Raw genomic sequence first — 27,830 nt, 5'->3', positions numbered from 1 at the left:
CTACTGAGATACTGAGATACACACAGAGCTAGTTTTTCTAAAAGTACAATATACCTTGGTTAATTTTTCATTAAGAATTGCTGCCGTTTTACCGATGTCAAATAAAATTTCAGATGTTGGTACAATTTCAGCTGCGGGTGTACCGGGAAGGTAAGTAAGAAGTCTCACCATGTGATATTGTACTACACGTCCATAGTCTACAAAATAAGTAAAAATTATATTAACATTATGGGACTTATAGACTATCTAAGAAACCAATTATGGTTTGCTGTTTTTTTATATTGTGATACTGTGCTCTAAAGGGACTACCCACCTCTGTCAGCTAGCTGCCTCTCTTTAGGTACCAAAATGCAGATAAAATGCTGATGGATCAGTGAACATCTCCTCTATCAACAAGGGTACTTGTTCGCACCAGATTGTGAGTCCACTACTACCCAGAGTCAGCTGTGTGGAATACAGTTGAGAAGTACCCTTAAGATTTTTGGTCGACCTCAAATCTATAGTGTGGTACAATAAGGCTGGGTACACACTACAGAAAATTTCTCCCTGTGCAATATCATTAATGATTTTACCAAGGACTGAAAGTCAAGATCAGCATGTTGATTCATGTGTACACACTTTACATGTTTTATCAACATCATCTATTTATATAGCGCCACTAATTCCACAGAGCTATACAGAGAACTCACTCACATCAGTCCCTGTCCCATTGGAGCTTACAGTCTAAATTTTGTAACACACACACACATAAAGGTCAATTTGATAGCAGCCAATTAACCTACTAGTATGTTTTTCGATGGAAACCGGACCTCAGTGCTGTGCAGCAGAAGCGCTACCCACTAAGCCACCTTCAGATCTGTTCTCTTTATCTGTCATAACCATCAGCTGAAAAGATCTTGACTCTGTAAACTCTATGGAGATGTTGTCATGAGTGCATACACACTGCAGAATTAGAATGATATTGTTCCATCATTGAACAAGATTTTGAGTCTGTTAATAAAATAAAATCAAGTGATCTTTTATGATTTAAGTGTCCCCTACACAAATTTCTACTACCTCAAAAAACATTACAACATTTTTACACTCAAAGGCTAAATCTGCCTCTGGTTTAAATGCTATACTTTTATTATTATTATCTTTTATTTATAAACAGTACAAATGGTCTGACCTATAAATAGGGGGTGAACAGAGTAGACATTTACTGTGTTTCACATTATACAGACAGCAATGAAAAATAAATAATTATACTATACATAATCAGGGCTGTAACTAGGGCTGTGCGACAGGGGCGACCGCCCAGGGCGCAGCGCTGAAGGGGGGCGCAATTTAGGAATATTTTAGGTTAATTTGGTTAAAATTGAGGGCTAGGGGGATGGCATTTGTCTCTCTTTCTAAGTTACGGCTCTGTACATAATTATATTAAGATCAGTCAATAATGAAATAACAAAGTTCAGAGTAATACCTGCATGAAGTAGGCCTGTGCCCAGGAGAATGGGCTTAAGAAAATGGCCTAGAGGTGCAGAGATCTGGGCAGAAGGTGCGATGATCGAAGGAGAAAACAAGGAAAGAGGGCCCTGCGTGTGAGAGCTTACAGTGTATTCATTGAAATCAATAAACAACACAGTTCATTAAGGTGTGCCCAAATATTTTTTTTAAGGCAAATATTGATCCAATTATTAATCCCCTCATCTTCCATCATTAACCCTCCTTCATTCTCCATTAACTCTTCAGCCTCCATCAGTCCCTTCAGCATTACCTTCATCATCTCCCCCCCCTTCTCTTCATTCTCTCTTATCCCCCTCAACCTTGCAATATCTTTAGCTCTGCAGTGCGAGTGCGAGATGGGCCACGCATACGCAACTGACCAGGTCCTGGATGTCACAGAACTATATCACTAAGCATACCTAGGGATGAGATCTGACATTCAGAGTCACATAGAGGCAGACCCGTAACGAGGGCGGTGAGACCACCCAGGGCGCAAAGCACTAAGGGGGCGCAATTTACCCCAAGACTGAAGTATGACAAAACAGACAGCACCTGTACGGTCAGCCACAACCAAAGAGGCTAGCGGCGCCGGCTCCCTGCAGCTGACGTGGTCACGTGACCTAATGCAGAAGAGCCGACACGTGCCATCATGGAGAGGCGAAGAGACATTATGAAACCGTAAGTAAGCTACTGGGGGAATGGAGAAGTAGGGAAGGGGCTGGGAAAAGTTGAAAATGTATTGTTCCAGGGCGGGGGTGTGGAAAGTACACCTATAAAATGAATAAGTAGTAGCTAAGTGATAATCCGTTATTGAGTAAAAAAGTGTAATTTTAGTCAGTGAATTAGTAGTTAAACATTTGTCTGTCAGTAAGTGATATATTGCTTGTCATTTTAGCCAGTAAATTAGTAGATAAATGTTTTATATATTTTTTATATTTTTTTACATTTTTCACAATTTTATATTCTTTTCCTTTTTACATGATTCTGAATTACTTTTATATAAGTAGTGCTATTTTAACTTATTACTCTCAATAATGTGAAATAGGGAGGAATGAATAAATAGCTTCCCTTTCACTATGTCAGTATTCTTGACAAAGTCCTCAAGCGGGACGCATTGAAACTGACTGTACCCTTGTGACCCTATGCGGACACTGTTACACAGGAAATCTCCATTGAGAGAAGCCGCGGACACACAGAGGAAGCATGCATACCAGTGGATCTCGACAAGAAGATTTGGATGAACATCGTCCCCGATCAAATGCGGTACCGGAGAATAGGGTAAGTGCAGTTAGTCAGAAATTTCGGCAGAAGGCTATAAACATTGTATTGTTGACTTGCACTATCCCATCCTTTGTTTTATTAGAATTTACATGCCCATATTGCATCCATCTATTTTGCGCTCCTCTTTTTCAGTAGATAAATGTTAATTTATCTGTTTACAGTCAAAGTGTTGCAAGATCAAAGGTACAGTGTGGGTGTAGGATGATCAAACTACCCGAGGTCTGAAACACAGGGAATCACATTAGTGATAGAATGCAGGAGCAAGAATGAAGCCTATATTTAAATTTGGTGCACAGATAACATCAGTGGTCTCCTGACTGCAAATTCTGGAAATTGGTAAATAAATGGGAGGGACATGTGCCAATGCTGCAGAATCCTAACCTAGACCTTCTCTTCCTCTGACAAATTTCCACTCAGACTGAAAGTAAGTGAATTGTGCTTGTGAGCAAGCATAAGAGATGCACTAAAGTCTGAAAAGGTGATGAGATATCAATCTGTAGATCGTTCCATCTTGAGGTGAAAAATCTAAAACTTCCCTGGAATACTTACAACTAGAGAAATACAGACAGAATTCTTTCAGTAAAGTGCTAGACACACCCACACATTAAGTTGGCCACACCTACTTGGGAAATGTCACTCCCACTTACATGGGGCGCGCCGGTGCCCCGTCTAGCCCAGGGCACTAAAATATCTAGTTACGGCACTGCATAGAGGAGGTGCAGAGTGGGAAGGTGGACAAGGTAGAAGTAGAAACCAATTCTTATATTACTTATTTACATTGACTGAGTTTTGTTAGGGAGATAGGAGACTGGTGGGGAGACCTGAAGATTTGTTTAAAAAACCCTGTTGTAGGACTATTATTTACTCTCCAGGGTATAGCATGGTGGTTTAGTGGTTAGCACTTCTACCTCACAGCAAGGGGGTCGTGAGTTCGATTCCCGACCATGGTCTTATCTGTGTGGAGTTTGTATGTTCTCCCAGCGTTTGCGTGGGTTTCCTCCCATAATTCAAAAATATACTAGTAGGTTAATTGGCTGCTATCAATTTGACCCTAATCTGTGTTTGTGTGTGTGTGTGTGTGATAGGGAATTTAAACTGTAAACTCTATTGGGGCAGGGACTGATGTGAGTGTGTTCTCTGCACAGCACTGCAGATTTAGTGGTGCTATATAAATAGCTGCTGCTCATGATAGTGCAAGGAGAGATAGTAATTTTGTAACTAAGAAATTAAGGAGAAAGAGTGTGTAAAACCATGAAAACAAAGCCTTTTCAGTGGAAAGCATTAGTATTGTGCTTTGTGATGCAGTTTACAGAAAGAGAAACATTGAGCTGCGTTATCATATGAAAAAGGAGTGAATGTGTTTCTGCATCTATTTTGGAAAGAGAAGGTGTGTAATTTAATAGACCTACATGAGAAAAACATTATTCTACCAGGAAAAGATACCAAACACTGCAATTCTTCAGGTGGATGTTCCCCTGGAGCCAAACATTTTTCTGCATCCTCTGAGAACCCCCTCGGCATGCCGACATCAAAGCAAGTTAGACACATTCCTTCAGCAGCTACCTGCGAAATAGAAGCGGTCTAGCAGCAGCAGCAAACTTTCCCATGCCTCCAGACTATAATTAATAGAGTCTGGCAGACGCAGCGATTGGAATATATGACCAGCATCACATTTGCAAATCATCTAGAGTTTTCGCCAAGTTATGGGACCCGTGGCTTTTTTTTTTCAGGCTCACTCACCATTCACATAACTTAGTACTGCCTTCTATCTATTCCCCCCCCCCCTTATTTTCTGCTAGCTTCATGCATCTCTTAATTTGGATTTAGCCACCCTCCTCTTTATTTTTACCTTTCCATTCTTTTCTATCTCTCTATTTTTTATTCTTTCCACTTCCCTCTTTTACTCTTCTACTCTATACGAAAAATTATTGGTCATTCTTTTGTGTGTTGTGAAGCCCAGCGACTAAGAGGGACTGTGATATTGATTCATTCCTATATATTGTATTTGTGCACGTCAAAGTCAGGAGCAAATAACAAGAATCAACATCTTTGCCACTTTCTGACATCAAGGATTTGACCATTTGTACATGTTTCTAAGTTGTATTGCATGATTTATATTGTTCTGCTCGAGGTTGAATGTGATAACAGTTTATAATCAAAAGATGCTATTAATGTGACTAGATTATTGTGCATGTTTTGACAAGTTTATAGATAAGTGTGTCAGACATATCTCTTAGTGTGGTAGAGTATAGAAAGTGGGGAAACGTACAAATTGTGTTCAAGTATTCATATACATTTTTCTCGTGTCTTAGAATTGCTCTGTTAATTCTTGCCCAAGGTTTAAAGTATTTTCATTGTTACATATCTACCTCGAAATTAAGTTTTTCTATGGTGAAGTATATTTTTTGGTAATAATAAAAAACTTTAGAGGCCCATGACTCTACAAATAAGTGTGCCTGTGTGGCTTCTAAAGACCAGTTTTAAACATTGAGATTTCACTTGTGTATCTGAGGTCATAAGTAGGTGGTCAGAGGGTTCCTTATGTAACCCCCTGTCACTGTGTGTAGTGAGGGGTGCAAAGGGTACACAGTGCACCTCCTCAAGCCCTGGCTAGCTGATGGGCATGGGTATAAATGATCAGGGGGTCCCTGCACATGCAGGGTCATAAGTAGTAACCAGTAACCGGTAACCAATCTCAACAATCATTGGCCCCTACGTGTTTCGTCACTGGGACTTCTTCAGGGGTACTCTGAAGACGAAGTCCCAGTGACGAAACGCGTAGGGTCCAATAAGTGTTGAGATTGGTTACCGGGACAATCATACCCGGAAGTTACTACGGAGATCTGACCACGCTGCAGCTTACGAACAGAAACTTCTCTGCGTGATTAAAGATACCTTGACATGCATTGCAACCCTTACTAAATGTAAGCGAATTTTAATCGTTGTAAAATAAACATTTTATATTGAACTACTACACTATTGGGGCATTTTTTGTCCTTTTTGTCTCCCGCATATATATGAAATTTATGGTGGATTCTGGGAGAATATGTGAGGATACACCGAGCGATTATCTGGAACCTTATTCAGAGGATCTAGAGAGACTGCACATTTGGATTAATAACGTTTATTGTGACTATGGACTATTCTATTATATCATTTTTTTGTTGACACTGAAGTACTTGTATTGATGTTGTGATACTCAGAAACCCTATTATCCAATTACCTCCTTTTTGCGCCTTATTCCAACCCTCTGTATTAACTTGACTGCAATTTTGGAAGTTTAGTAGGTACTTTCAAGTGAATTGGGCTGCATTTCCTACCCCCTTCCCCATCTTATAGGAGCGCAGATAGGACACTTTTCTATATTACCTTTGATATTGATAAGACTTTACCCCGTCCCCTAACTTTCCAACTAACCTTACTTATCAAGCTCCAAGAGCTAAGGGTGTCTTGATACATGCTCTAACCAGAATAGCAAACTTTGTAGGAGTGGACAGTAATCTAACTACATCTAACTTCAGTTTAAGCTTTTAAAAATAAGTGGGCCCCTTCTTTTCTACCTGCTGTATCATAAACAATATTGTACACTCTTCAAAATTTGTACAGGCTGCTCAAATACTTTTTTTCTGACATAACCAACCAAAGGGAAAACAATTACATATTAAAGGTCTCCCTCACTTTTTTGCAGCGTAGTCTCTCTGAAAACCTTGCCCAACAAGGCCTCCCTCACCTCAATGCCCCGAGGATACAGATTCTGATGAAGAAGACTCAACTTTCTTTTATGATTCCTAGCGACTTCAGGAAGTGGCAACGGAAGTATAGAAACCAAGTGTCTTTATTTAGGCAACATATGTGACCAAGGATTAATTTCATGGAATATGCAGATTTTCAGGTAGCAGCATAAACAGGTATAACTCCAATACACAAATATGAACAGGTGTGATGAATGGCAGGAAAGCCCACAGAGCAAGAGGTTCCAAGCAATTACAAATACAGTTAAAATGTAGGAACAAGTATATTGAGTTACCCTATTGCCAGGACACATGAGTTTGTCAAGGGAAGCAAACAGAATAGCCGAGTCCGGTGACCAGGCAGAGGTCTGGGCAACAAGAGTTCAGGCAGAGTTTAGGGTCACAAGCAAACAAGTATAAACCGGTAATCAGGCCGAGGTCATAAGGGGAGATCAAACAGCAGTAGAGCAATCACTGGAACAAGCAGTGAGACAGGTATTTGAAGCTGTGAGACAGGTGCAGTTCTAATCAGGTAAGGAGATTAACTCCTACAGTCAAGGTGTAAAGGTCAGGAGTAGAACAGCAGCACCTCTGGTAGAATTGAGGTACTGCTGCTTCATACAAAGTATAGGCAGAGTCGTAATTAGAGCTACAGGCCATCCAGGAACATCACATCAGGAGGACATGGATAAACAACCTACGTATCAAAAGCATTCCTGAGGCTGTGGAACCAATCCACTTGGACCCTTACATATAAAAGCTCTTTGCCCAATTAGCTCCAGAAATCCTGGAGGAACACTTCCTACTCCATATGGCTCACAGAGCACTTTAGCTGTGATCCCCAAATCAGTCCCTTCCTTGAGATGTTATGCTATGTTTTCATTACTTTACATCTAAGAAGATTATCTTGAGGGAATCCAGGAAACTCCAAAATCCCCAATATTAATGTGCTATCTTTCAGGTTAGCTCCCCTATCTCTCCTACTACACTGGTCAAAATACGTGATCTTCAACCGATGACCACAGTCCTAAGAAATAACAATATCCAATAGCTTTGTGGATTCCCTCTCCGCCTGTCTCTCTTGCATCAAGACTGCCACCTCTCAACTAGATCTTTGCCCAAAGCCCAGGACTTATTCCAACAATTGGGCCTCTCGCTGAGGACTCAAAACCCTTCACAACCCTCCAACATCCCTTCTTCATCATCTACATCAATATCTCAGAGAGAACCGAGATGGGATTAGACTACAGTCTCAAAATCTTGCAAGACAAATCCACCCTTTCCTCGAGATTCTAACACATGTCTCAAGGTGTTTCTAATTTTATCCTTGAACTTGTTATTTTTAACCGCCCCCAATGGTATTTACTTACCAGGGCTCATTCTACCAGTGCCCTGTAGTTAACTTTATAACTGTTGCAACTGTTTAAAATGTTTTGTCTCCCTATTGTTGTCCTCCTCTCGAATCTCTTCTTAAATTCAGGAGCTGCTTCCGCAGCCCCCCAATTCTCCCCTGCACAGTGTCCAAGGAGATTTATGCCACCATGTCAACTTATGTTGGTCAAGGTTTGATCCACACGGTTTGTATTATATATAGTGTTACAAAATATATTTTCTAACATTACTGTTATCTTTTTGAATGCTTATGTATTACCCATAACTTTGCCATATGGCCCATTTGGAAGAGTAAAATTACCTCCCCCCCAGAACAGAATACAACATATTTGCGCATCTATATAGTCTGCACTACAAAACCCCCAGGAGCCTTTTGCTCTCTGCTGGCCTCTCCCATTCCAGTACCTTTGGCAGGTGAAATGAACCTCACTTAGCCACCTCTATCTTCTATCCTCCCTGCTTCTTTTCGTTCCTCCCTCCCTCTCTCCAGTTTTAGTCCTTCCACAGTTGCCAAATTACCTTTCCCATATTACTTAAGCTACTGGTCCACAATCTATAGAGAGCCCCCATATTCCCTGGGTTCTTGCTATCTTCCTGCTTGACAGTTCACTTGCATCGCTCTGATGGCCCTGTGTCTAATATCCTATAATTTTAAGGGGCACCCCCCAAAATGCTTCAAACTCTTCAATACTTACGTACAGTGTCGGACTGGGGCATGAAGGGCCCACCGGGGAATGCAACACTAGGGGCCCACCAAAGGGGGTGTGGTCAGTCATCATAGAGGCGGGACCAGACACTAGAGGGGGAGTGGTCAGTCCACGAAGGACAGCTAGCACCTTAGTGCAGTATATAAACAATGCAGTGTGTGTATAAAGAATACAGTCTTGGCCTGCCCCTTAGATTGGGCAGAGCAGTCACCAAAAATCACGATTGTCCCACTAGAGCAGGATTGGCTAACCTGTGGCACTCCAGGTGTTGTGATACTACAAGCCCCAGCATGCTTTGCCAATATATAGCAGCTTATTGCTGGAAGGGTATGCTGGGACTTATAGTTTCACAACACCTGGAGTACCACAGGTTAGCCAAGCCTGCACTAGACTCAGATCATTTGACAGACTGTCCTACATGTTGTTGTCACTTTTACCACCTGTGGCTGCTGGTTTCTTTAGTTGCGGCTTGTCTGGATCCTGTAATGTTGAGGGCCCTATTTGGAAAAAATAATGGGTACATCTAGAAACGTCAACCATCACTGCCATTAAATAAACAGCACCCACATTTAATAATTAGGCCTCCCTCAAGCCTCAACATTAAAGTAATAGTGCTCACATTTGATGAATAGATCTATTTCCCTCCAACCAACCCCAACATTAAATTAATAGTATTCCCATTTAATAAATAAACCTATTACCCTCCCTCCAAACAGCCCCAGCAATAAATTATTAGCATTTACGTTTATTACATCCATTTCCCACATTTCCTAACATATCCTAACATAACAAATGGAAAAACAATATAGTTGGTTGCTAATATGTTGTTATATAGAAAAAGGGTTCCATTAAAATACTTAACGGCTCTGTTACTATGCATATTGATTTGCTGTATGTGTGGAACCTTTGCTACAACTGCAAATTATTCACTGTAACTTGGTAACAAGTATATGAGAATCTCTGTGTGTTGGAAAGTACTTGCAAATATCCTCATTCCACTGTGTCGAGAGGTTGTCACTTTAAAAGACGAAACATTGCTTAGTGACTCTACCAGCAATACTTTATACATACAAATCACAGTACATTTGCATAAAGTTCCAGTATGCAGCAGTGACAATGTAATCAGTACCACATAGTGAAGAATGTAAACAACTTTTCTTATGAAAGTCAGTTGTATAAAAGAACATATATTATTGCCTTGCTCAAATATAGAACATTATTACAAAGTCTGGGACAGATTATCAGCTCAATTGTAAACCGATTTCCATTTATAGAGCGTCCCATGGGTTGTGCTTTTAGATTTGCAGTAACAGCAGTGATTCTCTTCTTCCTCCCACATACCTTGTCTAAATGTACTCTGTGTTTCATTGAGCTATATACACACACACTAACTATATATATATATATATATATATAGCACAAACAATATAAACAAATCATTAATACTTACCCAAAAGTTGATAGCTGCAGCCTCTCTGCTCTTCTCCCTTCAGCGGCGCGGGAACATTAGCTGACAGGGTGAGGGGGGCGGGTCACATGATCGCAGCTGCGATCACATGTGAAAGATGACTGGCTGTCAGTGACAGCCAGTCATCTTTCAATTGCGATCGCAGCTGTGATCGCAATTGAGCAGCGGGGATGCAGCGGGGACGACGTGAGGGGCCTCCAGGTAAGCACCGCCCACTGGTGAAAGGGGGTGTGGCCGGACGGTAGCCGGGCCTACCGGTGGTTTGACCGGTAGTCCGCTGGGCCAGTCCGACCCTGCTTACGTAGCATGAAAGGCGCTTTGGTGCTTCTTAAAAAACAAGCATCTTGATCCTGAGTTCGCCTAAAAATTTCCCCAATACCTTCCATGTGTGTGATAGTAGGCTGGAGAAATGTGGGTTAGCAATCTTGGTAACTCATCATTTTAACCTGGACTCTTTGAAAATTTATAGAGATAAAGAGAGCAGGTATCTAATTATTATAGCCACAATGAATAATCCCCCATGTATTCTTGAAAAATGCTCCCAACAAAGATCTGCAAAAATTATTTAAGAAGTTGAAAGCCTTACTTTCACACCTTATAAAAGATGAGTTAATAGTTGCAGGAGACTTTAATGCTGTTTTTATGGCTAGAATAGAGCCTCCTTCCTGCCTGATGCCAGGAGACACAAAATTCCAAAGCTTTGCAGGAATTCTTAAAATTGCAACATCTGTTTGACACCTAGAGAGTCAAGGACCCCTTGTCTAAAGACTATTATTCCATTTCTCCACCCCATAAAGCATGGTCCTGCTCAGCCACAAGCTCATATTAAAATTATATTCCCCATGATCTTGTCGGATACTGGACCTATTGCTGCTGATCTCTGCAACCTGGCTCTTAAATCCCCTAGGTCCACCTGGAAGATTAATGACCCTCTCCTCCATGTTTCTACGATCATCACAAAACTTCAGACAATTATTTTAATTTACCTTGAAATTAACAACAGTCCTGAAATATCCCTAATACTACTCTGAGACGCCCACAAAGCTGTGTTAAGAGGCCTTCTGATTTCCATGGCTTCAGAGCAAAAATGATAGATTGGCTAAAACCAGGGGCGAGCTGGGCCGGGGGGCAGGGGGGCACATGGTCCCTGGGCCGGGCCAAAAAAGATGTATTTGGGTCGGTCCCTGTGCAGTGTACTTAGTGACTGCCCACTCCCCCGGGCCAGCCACCTCATCCAGTCTAGCTGCGGCGCGGATCTCCATCCCTTCAAGTGTCACATGGAACGAAGAGATGAAGAACTGCACATTGCGCGCCGATGAACCAGGTGAGTGTCAGGGGGGGTAGTACTTTATTAATATAGTGTGTTTGTGTCAGTATAATAAATTAATGTGTGTATGTTAGGGGCCAATATATGTATGTATGTATGTATGTATGTATGTATGTATGTATGTATGTATGTATGTATGAGAGGGGGCCAGTATATGAATGTATGTATGTATGTATGTATGTGTGAGAAGGGGCCAGTATATGAATGTATGTATGTATGTATGTGTGAGAAGAGGGCCAATATATGACTGTATGTATGTGTGTGAGAGGCCAGGATATGAATGTATGTATGTGTGTGAGGGGCCAGTATATGAATGTATGTATGTGTGTGAGGGGCCAGGATATGAATGTATGTATGTATGTATGTATGTATGTATGTATGTATGTATGTATGCGTGAGAAGGGGGCCAATATATGACTGTATGTATGTGTGTGAGGGGCCAGGATATTAATGTATGTGTGTGTGAGAGGGGGCCAGTATATGAATGTATGTGTGTGTGAGAGGGGGCCAGTATATGAATGTATGTATGTGTGAGAGGGTCCTATGAATTTAAGATGGAGTAATTGGACCTAGTTTAATGCTGGTGTGTTTTGGGAGCTATTTATTGATTGTGGGCTGTTTGTAGAAAATTAGATCTATTTATTAATATATGATTATGTTTTATTTAATGCCTGTGATTGTTGTGGGAAATGGTTATATTTGTTAAATGTAAATGCTATTTAAATTATTTCTGGGGCTGTTTAAAGGGAGGGAAATAGGTTTATATATTAAATGTGTTTGCTATCTAATGTAAGGGTTGGTTGGAGGGAAAGAGATCTATTTAGCAAATGTAAATATTATTATTTTAATGTTGTGGCTGGAGGGAGGACTAATTATAAAACGTGAGTGCTATTGATTTAACACTGGAACTGTTTGGAGTTTTCTAAATTTTATGTACCCATTTTTTTTCCAAATAGGGCCTCCAATATTTCAGGATCCAGACAACCAGCAAATAAGCTAAAGTAACCAGCAGCCACAAGTGGTGACAGTGATAAGACAGGTAGGAGAGAGCAGGACAGTCTTCCAACTGTCCTGAATCTGGTGGGAAAGTCCCGAATTTGGGTGCCTGTTACGCTTAGGACAGTTGGGCAGTATGTCCAGCTTCACTGTGTACTGCTCGTGAAGGCAGAACTGTGTACACAGTATTGTCTGTGTATTTGTCTAAAATGATAACCATGTTACATCATAGGGGGTCACCCTGTCTAAAGTGCCCATAAATATATATATATATATATGGATTAAGCAACACTAAAATAGCCTCTTTTTATATAGATAAATATATATTGTACCAAAAAAATACCAATATATATTGTACCAAAAATATATATTGTACCCATTAAGGATGGGCCGCTACTTGTGGGCCAGTGCTGTGTGTTTGCCCCCCGGGCTATAGTCTGCCAGCCCTCCCCTGGCTAAAACAATACAATTAACTACGACTTTACATATGATGGGGCATAACTTAAACTCTCCCCTGGTCTGTCCACCCTTCAGAATTACGAACAACTAGAAATGAACTTAACCTTTTTCTTTCTCAATAAGCAGCCAATAAGCTGGAATGGCAGCCTTACCATGAGAAAGGTGATAAGACAGACAAGTTCCTAGGACCTGATTCATTAAGGATCTTAAATGAAGAGGATTCTTATTTCAGTCTCCTGGACAAAACCATGTTACAATGCAAGGGGTGCAAATGAGTGTTCTGTTTGGCACGTAAGTTAAATACTGACTGTTTTTTCATGTAGCACACACATATCAACTTTCCATTTCAGTGTACAAATAAGCTATAAAGTATTTGTGTGCTACATGAAATAACAGTCAGTATTTAACCTATGTGCAAAACAGAACACTCATTTGCACCCCTTAGCATTGTAACATGGTTTTGTCCAAGAGACTGAAATAAGAATCCTCTTCATTTAAGATCCTTAATGAATCAAGCCCACTAGTCATTAAATCTTATGCCACAATATAATCCTGCAACCTCTTAGCTGTTAAAGACTCAGGAGGCTCCTGTAACAGCCCCCACTGGTCCCTAGACAAATCTATAGTTATGAGAGAGAGGTAATCATCTACAGCAGTCGCCTTTCCCTTAGACAGCGATATTCTCTCAGGTACTCAGATGCCCCCAGAACTTAAGCTCAGCATAGTAAATATTTATCTTTGGTGTCAGGCAGTCAAGAGGTATAGAGACTGGTAGTAACTGATGGTAGCAATAGTACACCCACCAGGCAGTATACAGAGTATAATCAGTTTTGAAGCAAACGGTCAAGAGCAGACAGCAAACAGAAATGCAAAAGGGCTCCCCGCCGCCTGGGAGAAGAGAAGCTACTGGATGTTTTTATTAACTATCTTTTTCACACCCCCTCCCCAGCTCGCGGCACCCGCGAGTGGGGGATGCGGGGGGGGGGGGGGTGGGTGTGAAAAAGAAAGTTAATGAAAACATTATTGGTGGTCAGTGGCAGCAACAGGCAGCCAATTGTGAGGCTGCCTGTTGCTGATTGGCCTCAGATAGGAAGTGCTCATTTCACTTCCTGTCTGAGCAGCGCAGGTGATGCACAGCAGAGAGCAAGGTAAGTGTGTGTGTGTGGTTTTTGACATAGGGGCTTGTGGCAGTCTGTGTGTGAGGGCAGCAGGGAGCTTGTGGCAGTCTGTGTGTGAGGGCAGCAGGGGGCGTGTGGTGGTCTGTGTTTTAGGGCAGCAGGGGGCTTGTGGCAGTCTAACTGCTGTGAGGGCAGCAGGGGGCACGTGGCAGCCTAATGTGTGTGAGGGCTGCAGGGGGCTTGTAGCAGTCTAACGTGTGTGAGGGCAACAGGGGGCTTGTGGCAGTCTTACATGTGTGAGGGCAGCAGGGGGCTTGCGGCAGTCTAACATGTGTGAGGTCAGAAGGGGGCTTGTGGCAGTCTAATGTGTGTAAGGGCAGCAGGGGGCTTGTGGCAGTATAATGTGTGAGGGCACAGGGGGCTTGTGGCAGCATAATGTGTGAGGGCACAGGGGGCTTGTGGCAATATAGTCAATGTAATGTGTGAGGTAGGTAGTGGCTAATTAATAGGTGTTATTTTGTTTGTGGGGTGATGGTGGGCCAATTTAATTTAATAGTGGGGTTGGTGCAGACTTATCAATGTAGGTTGAGATGATTACTTTAATGTTGGGGTGGTTTGGGAGCTATTAATTAAATGTGTGGCAGAGTTTTGGAAAAAGGATTGCTATTTCTTAAAAGTGAATGCAAGTTATTTAATGTATGGTAGGAAATTGGTTTATTTAATAAATGTGATTACTATAAATTTAATGTTGGGGTTGTTTTGGGGCAATGGGTCTTTTTATTAAAGATGAATAAAATTATTTTACAGTCGGGCTGGTTACAGGAAAGGGGCACTAATAATAAAACATGAATTGTTTTGATTTAATGTTGGACTGCATAGAGGCAGGGAGGCCTACTGTGTTCACTCATCGCTGATATTTCTATATGTCATGTACCTATTCTATTTTCAAACAGGGAACCAACATTCCAGGATCCAGACAAGCACAACTGAGCTTAGGACCCAAGCGACAGCAACAAGTATTGAAAGCGGGAAGAACAGGTAGGAAAGAGCAGGACATTCTGCCAACGGTCCTGATTTTGGTGGGGCAGTCCTGAGTTTTGGGACTGACCCACTTAGTCAGGACTTTGTCCCGACTACAGGGGCAGTTGTGAGGTATGTCCTACTTCACACTGCTCTACTCATGAAGGGGGAGCTGCCTGCACCTAATAGTAGTGCTGCACACAGTATTGTCTGTGTATTTGTCTAAAATTATAGCCATAGTCACCCCAGTCTAAAGTGCCCGGGACCCCCAGAGCCTTAATCCAGCTCTGGTGCCACCCCACATGATATGTGTGTCACCACACGTGTTCAGAAGGGAAGAGAAGAAGACGGATTTCTCTGTCTCTGCAGCGTCAAATGAAAGAAGGTATGGTTTCATAATACTTTAAGATATTATGATATTTTACTTCTATCACCATTTGTAATGTTAGGAGATATGCATATATGTGCTTTTAATGAAGCCAAATGTAATGGTTGCTAAAGGTAAGCTAAAGTTAAAAAGAAACTTTACTAGAACTAGCACATGAATAGAGCCACTGTCACTATCTATGTTAGCCTCATGTGTTCAGGTTTGTATGCACAGTCCTTTAGCTCCAAAGCTTTTAATCAAATTCGAACACTGTAATGCCCGCTGTTAAAATGAAAATAAACTTGAAAATGGTATAAAATGTCGTTATTTAAGCTTGAACAGACTGAAATGGCAATATTTTAAAGCTATAGCCCCTTTGCCCAAATAGTGGTGTGAGCAATTAGTGCAGAGGTGGTGTCGGGAAAGACTAGTTGGGTCCTGGTGTTAAATCAATAGCACCCACGTTTTATAATTAAGCCTCCTTCCAGCCACAACATTAAAATAATAACATTCACATTTGCTAAATAGATCTCTTTCCCTTCAACCAACTCTGACATTAGATAGCAAACACATTTAATATATACACCTATTTCCCTCCCTCCAAACAGCCCCACCAATAAATTAAATTGCCGCCACCACCCCAAAAACAAAATAGAACCCATTAAATAACTAGCCCCCTCCTGCACTCCACCATTAAATAGTCTACCCACACTAAATTAAGACCACCCTTCCCTCACACATTGTATTGACATGCTACACACACACACACACACACACACACACACTTTACTGACATGCTGCCCATCACACACTTTACTGACATGCTGCCCATCACACACTTTACTGACATGTTGCCCATCACACACACAAATTTTACTGACATGCTGCCCATTACACACACACACACACACACACACACACTTATACTGACATGCTGCCCATAGCACACACACACACATATTATACTGACATGCTGCCCATCACACACACACAATATACTGACATGCTGCTCATCACACACACATTTTACTGACATGCTGCCCATCACACACACACATTATACTGACATGCTGCCCATCACACACACACATTATACTGACATGCTGCCCATCACACACACACACACACACACACACACACAATATACTGACATGCTGCCCATCACACACACACATTAAATTGACATGCTGCCCATCACACACACACATTTTACTGACATGCTGCCCATCACACACACACACATTATACTGACATGCTGCCCATAGCACACACACACACACACACACACATATTATACTGACATGCTGCCCATCACACACACACAATATACTGACATGCTGCTCATCACATACACACAATATACTGACATGCTGCCCATCACACACACACACATTTTACTGACATGCTGCCCATAGCACACACACATTATACTGACATGCTGCCCATCACACACACACACACACACACACACACACACACACACACATTATACTGACATGCTGCCCATCACATACACACATTATACTGACATGCTGCCCATAGCACACCCACATTATACTGACATGCTGCCCATCACACACACACAATATACTGACATGCTGCCCATCACACACACACAATATACTGACATGCTGGTCATCACACACACACACACACACACACACACACACACACACACACACACACATTTTACTGACATGCTGCCCATCACACACACATTTTACTGACATGCTGCCCATCACACACACACATATTATACTGACATGCTGCCCATCACACACACACATTATACTGACATGCTGCCCATCACACACACACACACACACACACACATTTTACTGACATGCTGCCCCCATGCCCCCCGGCCCAGCCCGCCCCTGAGCAGTAGAGTGACAGGGTCAGAGAGATTTGCAGGTTGGTTGAACAGATATGGAGGAATTGTTATACCAAGCAAATTTTATGGACCTTTTTTTTTGGGTTCAACAGAGCAATTTAGTATCGTGCAATCTGGTACATCCTGCCAATTGGGAAGGCACTGGTTCTAATCATTTGTGTAAGCTATTTGTGCTGCTTAAATATTAGGTATACCAAGTGGATGGCTGTATGCAGAGTAGATGACCATACTAGTGTAAGGCAATACTTGATGTGAAAAACGGTATGTTTCTGCATATGAAGATCTGAACACAAGTATTAGTCAATATTTCCATTTTCTATTTTATTTCTTTCTAGTGGCTAAGTAAAAGTATGGGTCTCCATACCCATGAAGTTAAACAGCACTATAATACTACATAAAACAAAATATTATTTTATATGAACACTCACTATTGGCCGATGAATGATGTTTATATGATATCTTACCTATAGCCTCTATAGACATGACTTTACCAAATTTTGTGAATACTGGATTAGGTATAGGAAGTCCTTCATCGTACAAGAACTTCATGACATATGTCTGCACTTCAATTAGCTCCATATTCTTACTGTCTTCACCATTAATGATCTTCAGAATATACTCCATTTGTTCAGTGGTCCCTCTATTCCAAGCCTGGATATAAAAATTCTGATCAACATAACTCGGCAGAGACTTCACAGCAGTTACTTCAAAGCCAAACAACGTCTTCACAAGCTTAATGGCCTGTGCTTCACTAAGTGCTGGCTTACTGGCAATGCATGGTTTTCCAGAATCATTTTCAGAAGTCATTCTCTAGTAGTCCAGTAAAGGAAAATGAATATGTTTTGTTATACATTAGAACAGTGACAGGCAACCTGATACACTTCAGGGGCCGCCTAATGCAGCCCTCCAATATTCAAATGGGCCGCACATAGCCCTTAATCTCAGTAATAAGTTAAAACAATACATTTAATCAAAGACAGAAGCAACATTTATACATTTGCACTGAATAAATGTAACAAGTAATAACTGTAACTCTATCCAGGAACTTAAAAAGTTACTTTATAGATTCCGTCAAGTGTTTTATCTTGGTGTGAATTTTAACAGTTCCAAAAGGAAATGTCTCTTGTAGTATAACGGTCAGAAAAGTGTGTAAAAGTTTTTCTTGATGGTTGAGTTTGACTTTTCTGTTAAATGATTTCTGTTGTTAGTTCTTTCATAATGTCAAATATCATAAGAACAGGAATAACAACTTGAAATAAGGGGTAATCCTTAACGTCTTCAGCGGTCTTTGCCTGGCTCTTCTGATCCCCTTCTCTGCACCTCTTCTTGTCTTCCACATGCGCGTGGGAATTCTTGTGTTTAAGTTTCCTGGATGATGAGTCTTTGCTGCAGTGTTGGCTGTTCTTTTACCCCACTAATAGCGGCTTTGCCTGTTGTATGTTCGATTTACCTGTACTTCCAGGTAGGGATGTGCACTGGCCACTTTTGGTGTCTCGTGTTTTGTGTTTTGGATTCGGATTTTCTTGAGGTTTTGAGTTCGGATTTGTTTCGCAAAACACCTGCCGAAAGGTTTTGGTTCGGATTTAAGGTTTTGGATTCAGATTTTTTTGAAAAAAGCATAAAAAGTTCAAAAATCAAGTTTTTGGGCTTATTTTCACTCCTACGCTATTATTAACCTCAATAACATTCAATAACAATCATTTCCACTAATTTACAGTGTATTCTAAACACCTCACAATATTGTTATTAGTCCAAAACGTTGCAAGGAGGTATCTTTCTGGACTGCTTAGTGGAGTGGCCCCCACAATATAATAAGAAAACCATCAACTGGTCTTAATTACACCAAAAATTGTATCTGGACTGCGTAGAGGAGTGGTCACCACAATATAATTTAAAAACCCTCAAATGGTCTGAATCCCACCAAAAAATGCACCTGTACTGGAGAGGAAGTACTGTAAGTGTTCTCAGGGAGTCAGCTATAGGACATGATAAAAATAAACAGAAAGAGACACTAAGTAATAGGGTAATGATGGTAAGTATCCCAGCACTAGAGGGACTGCACACACGACCACCAGCATACAACCCACATAACAGGAAACCCAGAATAGTGAGATGTTGCAATTGCAGAGAAGAAGGACACATTAGCAGAGATTGTAAAAAGGAAAGTGACAATACACATAGGGGTGGGTCACATAGATATCATCCAAGAAGGAATTCACATAGACTAGAAAACTCACACCTGCCCGCACATGTTATAGCAGCAAATGCTGTGCGTGAAAGCAATAATCAACTCTAGAGTTCAGGTCAGACCTGTAATCCTACAACTAGACAAAGTAAAGTTTAAAACTGTGGTATGTATTAAGGTGCAAAGTGTAGAAAGAAACTGATTTTAAAAGGTAATCTTTGTTGATTTTGTTTGTTTGTTTTATGTTGTCAAATGTTTGTTTTCCTAAATCGCTGGCCGATGGTAAAGAATGAGAATGTTTGGTTTGTTTGTTGTTTAAAGATAACTATCTTGTCTTTTCTTCACAGATAAAGGTAGACAAAAGAAGTATAGACGTAGTGTTTGAAAGGGGTGAGATAGAGAAATAGAAGAATTACTCTTGAAAGACTAATTAACAATAGACAAATGGAACACTCTTTGTTTTAGGCTGCAGTGTCTCATGATAATTTGTTTGGCTGAGAATCATTATCCAACAATGAAGTATATACATACTTTGCTCCAAAATATCGTTTATGTATCTCAGATGAGTCATCAACAGTTAATTTTTACATTTCTCTATTATAAGTTAGGAAAGTCCGTTGAAAAGGTATGTAGTCAATGAGATACCGAGTTCTTAATGAACAAATGACGGACACACTGGATTGCACGGTTAAGACCCTCTAGTCATTCTTGGGAGGGATCATAGTTAAATGAATACAGCCATTTCCCCATAGAGTCAGAGTCCAATCCAGCTGTCATTTTGTCGTAAAAATCTCCCTTTCTGCATGTATGTTTGTATTCAAATCTTTGTATTCCCATCATTCATTGCTTTCCTATTTCTCATTCTTTACACAAATGCTAGTACCTCCCTCTCTCTCCCTCTCTCTCCCTCTCTCCCTCCCTCTCTCTCTCCCTCTCTCTCTCCCTCTCTCCCTCCCTCTCTCTCTCCCTCTCTCTCTCTCTCTCTCTCTGCTCTGGTGGAGATAAAATTTAGACACAGTCTCAACAGTGGGGCTAAGACATATTTTTATTTTTTTTACATAAGACAAGTTCAGAGATACACACACTAGATTAACATGAGTTACAGAAACAGTCAGGGGTTTTGTTTTCATGCGTATAGAAACTGCTGATTTTAAGCAGAAAGGTTCTGTTGTGGAAATACGATTCATGTTTTATAGATTGCATATCTGTTTTTTTTTTTTTTTCGTTTTTGTTTTTTTTCCTTTTATGATTCGTGCCTCCTGTACAAAATTGTGCCTTTATATGGATGCACAAAGGGTGGATAGGAGATTGCTGGAGGTTAGACATACAGATATGCATCTCTGTATAGAATATTGGAATAGGATTTTTACCACAAGATACGACTCCTGAACACACGGGAAACGGCACTCACAGTCCGGTGAGTGACAAAAATACACCAATCCTCCATTTCACCCTGTTCACCGGGACTTCCTCCTCAGTATGCTTCCATTCCATCCATTCCTTCACTATAGACAGCGGTACAACTTGCTATACGCAGACCGCTGACTCTCACTACCTCCTCGCTACTCCTGGACATTCCTCCTCACTATAGCAGTGGTACAACTTGCTATACGCAGACCACTGACTCTCCTCACGTTTACTTGTCCATCTGGTTCCTCGTGTACATACATCTACTCATTACCAGTTGCTGCTAGTCATAGACTTTCCTTGAGCATTCTCTCACCATCTGCTGATTCTCCTGTTCCGTTGTCACCCTGCTACCAGAGAACCATAGTACCAGCTATATTACTCTGGTAAGTCCATTATCTGGTGATATCCTGGGCAAAGACTCCTAGTGCCCGTGACAATAGAATAAGAGTTCGAACTCGATTGAAGGGACTGATAGCTTCGGCTACTAGTCCTTCCACGCCACCAAGAGATCACTCCTGGGTAGCCTCTTAACCTGACGATTTTGAAATGTTCTTGACCCCTCGTGAGATGAGATTGTAACTGGGAGGCTAGGTCAGACCTTCAGAGAAGGTAAATAGTGAGACAGCAACCGAGAACGTCCAAAACACTGTTTCCTGAAAAGTCACACTAACTGTCAGGATGTTGGATCGGGAGAGTAAGTTGTGGAGCAGTAATTTCTTAGGCTCAGGTTATTTGACAGACAGGTACCAGGTGTAGGCTACCAGCATCACGGCTTCAAGGGTAGCAGAGACACACTGGTGCCCATTCCACCCACTGCAGAGGGGCCAACACTCAGAGAAGGGTCCAAGGGCACTCATGAGTCTTTTCTGGAAGGCCTCAAATGCAGTTAGTAGCACCTGAGCCAAAGGCTAAGACAGTTGTCCAGCATGAAGTTGTAGTTTTTCCTGTTTTGTGTTCTCTCATTTCACTCTCTTCTCAGGACGGTTAATTCTTTTGATTATTAGCAGGTGACAGAGGCTGGTTCAGGTAATGATAAGGAGGTATTGGGGATGAAGGAGAAGTTAGTAGCATAATCGGTCCAGCCAATTACTCTATTCGATTCAGGGGTAAAGGAAAATTTGGAAACCTTGGAGCTTGGAGAAAGCGCGAGGGGCTATTGTCTGAGTAGCATTACGTCCGTAAGTACGGTGACCCCATAGTAAAAAAAAAGAGGTACACCCAGCGATGCCAGTCCAGTAATATTCGGACTTGAGCAAGCATCCTTGAGAATGATTATCATTCTTGGGAGGGTAAGGTTTTAGACCAAACAAAGTGCTGGGCGTGCTCACGTGTGCCTCAGTGATTATATCAAGTAGGATTAGTTCTCTTTCCACTAAATATTCTTGAGGTACCCGAACTATAGGTGGGAGGTCACTAGGGGAAAAAGTAGGACACCTAGGTCCCTTAGTCTGAAGTCTCCCAATGCTTTGCAAACCGATCACTGTTAAATCTGAGTATTGGGAGACTGGGAAGAATGAACAGACAATAGCCCGCCCACAAGTGTTGATGAAAAGAACTGATGACATTATTAGAAGTGTGTATATTAACGCAAGCTGAAGGAGATTGTATATGACATTATTGATAGACATAGGATGATGCTATTGATGAACATGAAGTGTTTAAATGTATTATGAGCTTAAAGACATACGTTGGACAGATGAACCTGTTAAACTTGAAGAACTGTAGTAGAGTATTCTGTATAACTGATACATGTTCTGTTATACTCTGTACATTTCCAAATAATGTATTACGTGTTTTATTGCACCCTTGAAGGGCATACAAAAGGTTATCTCCAAGCTCCAGAAATGTACGGTCTATAGTAAAAGAAGAAATCGTTTAGAGGATTAAGACTCTCTCTCTCTTATGATAACTTGTTTAGATCTACAAACAGCGTGGTCATACACCAAGGGGGATTTGTATTACATAACAATGAAACGTGGTACTGAGATCCTGCATATAACATCTTTAAGGTGATAGTTTATTATACTATCAAAGGGTGGAACTGTCGAAGTCGTATAATTGGATGAACGAAAGTATATTGGTTAATATTGCTTTGCCGTGCGATCGCAATGCGTACGCCACGTAACACAGATCCGTACGTCACCTAACACAGCACGTTGTGCGATCGCACGGTAAAATACGCACGCACACACTTGCATTACAACATTTAGTTATTTATATAATTCATATTCATATTGGTTCCGTTACACTGTAATTTATGAGCAGATAGCATTTGGTTTATTATTAGTTTATATAATAAGATTATATGTGCACTTCAGTGATATATATGGTTCAGGTTGTGGGAAAGGTGGCATGTCTGGTATCATACTGAAACCCTATTCATCAGCAGCTGTCCGGTGCAGTCAGCGAAGAGATCGCACATTGCATACTTTAGTTATTGATATTAGGGAATGAACCTTTGTATGATGCTGGCCATGAAAGGAGCAGACCCCCTAGAGGGACGACCCCCACCTTTGGATTCCTTAGATTGAATCAGCCTATGGCCTGTTTGCCCTGGAGATACCCTTTGTCTGGACCTATAGAAGCAAGCTACGTCATTTGCATTGTTCTCTGTAACACTGAATGAATATATATATGATCACAGCTGCAGCTGCCAGCCAGTCTACTCTGACCACAGTTATCTTAAAGATATACTGTTCCATTGGGACCCATGGAAGCGCAGCGATTGCAGCGGTATGTATGTATTTATCTTTTGGTATTGGCTGTACTGTACTGTATCATAATATAATAATGTATTGAATTGTTGACTATTTACATCTGCTAAAATAAAATCACTTTGTGCTTTGGAAACACATACAATTGATTGGGCAATGCTTATTTGAAAACGATAAAATTACTTTAATATGTGCTTTTTGGATTTTACATGCCCTGTACTAGGAGATTGGGCATCGGGCTTGCCAGACAACGTTGATGGCATTTCATCGTCTATGTCATGACTAGTGGCAGCAGCTTCAGCATTAGGAGGAAGTGGGTCTTGATCTTTCCCTACTTTATCCTCCAAATTTTGGTTTTCCATTATATGTAGCACAAGAGAGCGTACCCCTAAGCCACACACACTCGGCAAAGCCTTTAAAAATTATATGTGGCACAGGAGAGTACCACTGGACTTATACTGCTGAATCAGTGAACTTTGTATATCAGTACCACTGGACTTATACTGCTGAATCAGTGAACTTTGTAATATATCAGTACCACTGGACTTATACTGCTGAATCAGTGAACTTTGTAATATATCAGTACCACTGGACTTATACTGCTGAATCAGTGAACTTTGTAATAGCAGTACCACTGGACTTATACTGCTGAATCAGTGAACTTTGTAATATATCAGTACCACTGGACTTATACTGCTGAATCAGTGAACTTTGTAATATATCAGTACCACTGGACTTATACTGCTGAATCAGTGAACTTTGTAATAGCAGTACCACTGGACTTATACTGCTGAATCAGTGAACTTTGTAATATATCAGTACCACTGGACTTATACTGCTGAATCAGTGAACTTTGTAATATAGCAGTACCACTGGACTTATACTGCAGAATCAGTGAACTTTGTAATATAGCAGTATACCAATGGACTTATACTGCAGGATTGTTTTGGGATATTTTTATTTTTTTTATATAATTTCTTTTTTTGTAATTTTTTTTATAACTTTTTTTGATTTTTTTTATAAATTGGGAATAATGGGGAAATAACAATGCCCTTAGAAGGACAGAGCACAGGACACAGCACCACTGGACTGAACAGGACCCAGCAGCACCACTGAACTCAAAATTGACAGAGCACAGCACACAGCACCAATGGTTTGATACTGCAGAACACAGCACAGCACGAGATCTACCAGGACAGAGGACCACCTAACACACCCTCCCTATACCCTGATCAATGCCCGAGTGAAGATGGCGGCGACTAGCGGGGAATTTATAGGATCCAAGTATCGCGAGATCCAACAGCGGGATTATGACTCTGAGCCTCGGTTTCAGGTTTTCATTTGGCGCCAATACCCGGATCTGTCTCGGATCCGAATCGGATCGGCAACGTTCAGGTGGGCTCGGATTCACGAAATCCGAGTGTGCTCATCTCTACTTACAGGTATGAACACTGAATATGTGTAATAAATGAATTATCTATGTGGTTCACTTTATCTTAGGTTTCTTTAGGGATTAGTGTGAGTTTCTGTGTAACATTTGTTTGTGAAAATACGGTCATGGCAAAAAGTTTTGAGAATGACACAAATATTATGTTTCACAAAGTCTGCTGCCTCAGTTTTTATGATGGCAATTTGCATATACTCCAGAACGTCATGAAGAGTGATCAGATGAATTGCAATTAATTTCAAAGTCCCTCTTTTTCACGACAATGACCATTATACCACAAACAACATTTCCACTGCATTTCAGCCCTGCCACAAAAGGACCAGCTGACAACAGGTGAGTGATTCTCTTGTTAACACAGGTGAGAGTGTTGACGAGGACAAGGCTGGAGATCACTCTGTCAAGCTGATTGAGTTAGAATAATAAACTGGAAGCTTTAAAAGGAGGGTGGTACTTGAAATCATTGTTCTTCCTATGTTAAATAGGGTTTCCTGCAAGGAAACACGTGCAGTCATCATTGCTTTGCACAAAAAGGGCTTCACAGGCAAGGATATTGCTGCTAGTAAGAATGCACCTAAATCAACCATTTATCGGATCATCAAGAAATTCAAGGAGAGAGGTTCAATAGTTGTGAAGAAGGCTTCAGGGCACCCAAGAACATCCAGTAAGCGCCAGGACCGTCTCCTAAAGTTGATTCAGGTTTGGGATCGAGCACCACCAGTGCAGAGTTTGCTCAGGAATGGCAGCAGGCTGGTATGAGTGCATCTGCATACACAGTGAGGTGAAGACTTTTGAAGGATGACTTGGTGTCAAAAAGAAGGCCAGCAAAGAAGTCACTTCTCTTCAGGAAAAACATCAGGGACAGACTGATATTCTGCAAAAGGTACAGGGATTGGACTTATGGGGATAAAGTCATTTTTTCTGATGAATTCCCTTTCAGAATGTTTGGGGCATCTGGAAAAACGCTTGTCCAGAGAGGGAAAGCTGAGCGCTACCATCAATTCTATGTCATGCCAGCAGTAAAGCATCCTGAGACCATTCATGTGTGGGGTTGCTTCTTAGCCAAGGGAGTGGGCTCACTCACAATTTTGCCTAAGAACACAGCCATAAATAAAGAATGGTACCAAAATATCCTTCAAGAGCAACTTCTCCCAACCATCGAAGAACAGTTTGGTGACGAACAATGCCTTTTCCAGCATGATGGAGCACCTTACCATAAGGCAAAGTGATAACTAAGTGGCTCGGGGATCAAAACATCAAAATTTTGGGTACATGGCCAGGAAACTCTACAGACCTTAATCCCATTGAGAACTTGGTCAATCCTCAAGAGGCGGGTGAACAAATAAAAACCCACAAATTCTGTCAAACTCCAAGCTTTGATTAGGCAAGAATGAGCAGCCATCCCATTAATTGGATGATTAGGTCTGTGTGCAGTCCAGGCGGGAGGGCTTTAATTTTGCTGGTTAGAGATTATTTCTTATTCAGTCAGTTATGGAGTTTAAACATACATGAGTATAGTATGGTATAAGTCCATGGTACGTAATCAGCAACAATTCAGTGTGTGCTAAAGTGTGTATCTCGGATGTGTTTCTTGCTCGGGTATATGTCACTTGAGATAACAGCTGTGAATCAAAACCACTTTCTCAATACTACTGGAAGGGAAATGTCAGATACATGAATAATGTTCACTATGTAATCTATGCCTTATCCAGATGCATGTATGCTGGTACAACGATAGGTACTCCAAATACAGCAAGAAAGAATAGGGGATAATATTATTCAAGGTCACATTGAATCTCCGGATATGGTTAAAAAAAAATAGCTGAAAATTAAATCTGGTGCAGATTGTTACTTTACATATACTGTGGTTAAGCCCACGTGGTGCTTAACATATTACTGTCTGACATGCAGAGCCGGATTTAGACCTCATAGGGCCCTAGGCAGGATACTGTTTTTGGGCCCCCTCCCTGAAACAATCTATAGCACTATATTTTTGCAGCCTATCATATACCCCTATAGTTACGTAGATATGAAAGCATGTGCCGCCGCGCACGCCGACAAAGGAGGTGAGGGCGTGGCTTGCATCTTTGGGGGCGTACCTAACATGTGAAAAGAGCAAGGCCACCCTGCTGCAGAAAAAGGCACCCCTAAATAATTACCAAGCAGTCCCGTTTTTTTAAGTAGTTGGGTCAAAACAACATAATAAATATTGAAGTCAGGGCAGAAATACTTAAGTTGTTTGCAAAAATAATACGCATAAATCCAAGTATGTGCTCTTGTCACTTTTGTCCCTCTATCATCACACTGTGCCCCTTCATTGTCACTTTTGCCCCTTCACAATATCACATGTGCCCTTTCCCCCTCACCTCTGTGCCCATCACCATCCCCACCTCTGTGCCAATCACCACCACCACCAATGTGCCAATCACCATCACCACCTCTGTGCCCATTACCACCTCTGTGCCCTTCACCATCACCACTTCTGTGCCAATCACCATCACCACCTCTGTGCCCTTCACCATCACCACCTCTGTGCCCATCACCACCTCTGTGCCTCTTCACCATCACCACCTCTGTGCCCATCACCACTTCTGTGCCAATCACCATCACCACTTCTGTGCCAACCACCATCACCACTTCTGTGCCAATCACCATCACCACTTCTGTGCCAATCACCATCACCACTTCTGTGCCAATCACCATCACCACTTCTGTGCCAATCACCATCTCTGTGCCCTTCACCATCACCACTTCTGTGCCAATCACCATCACCACTTCTGTGCCCCTTCACTACCTCTGTGCCCCTTCACCATCACCACTTCTGTGCCCCTT

General features: G+C 41.4%; 1 protein-coding gene across 1 annotated transcript in view; it reads right to left on the bottom strand.

Moving 5' to 3' along the window:
- LOC142149957 (hydroxylysine kinase-like) overlaps nt 1-27,830 on the bottom strand; it is a 73,125-nt gene that overhangs the window by 22,730 nt on the left and 22,565 nt on the right. The window contains exons 2-3 of the mRNA XM_075205233.1: nt 17,710-18,055; nt 55-197 (exon numbers count right to left, since the gene is read on the bottom strand). Coding sequence (XP_075061334.1) covers nt 55-197; nt 17,710-18,052 — 486 coding nt within the window. The 5' untranslated portion in view covers nt 18,053-18,055. The remainder of the gene's footprint in view (nt 1-54; nt 198-17,709; nt 18,056-27,830) is intronic.

This window comes from Mixophyes fleayi, chromosome 4 (genome assembly GCF_038048845.1).
Source record: "Mixophyes fleayi isolate aMixFle1 chromosome 4, aMixFle1.hap1, whole genome shotgun sequence".
Lineage (NCBI taxonomy): Eukaryota > Metazoa > Chordata > Amphibia > Anura > Limnodynastidae > Mixophyes > Mixophyes fleayi.
Note: the sequence above shows the minus strand (reverse complement) of the source record. Positions and strands in the feature narration are given on the sequence as shown.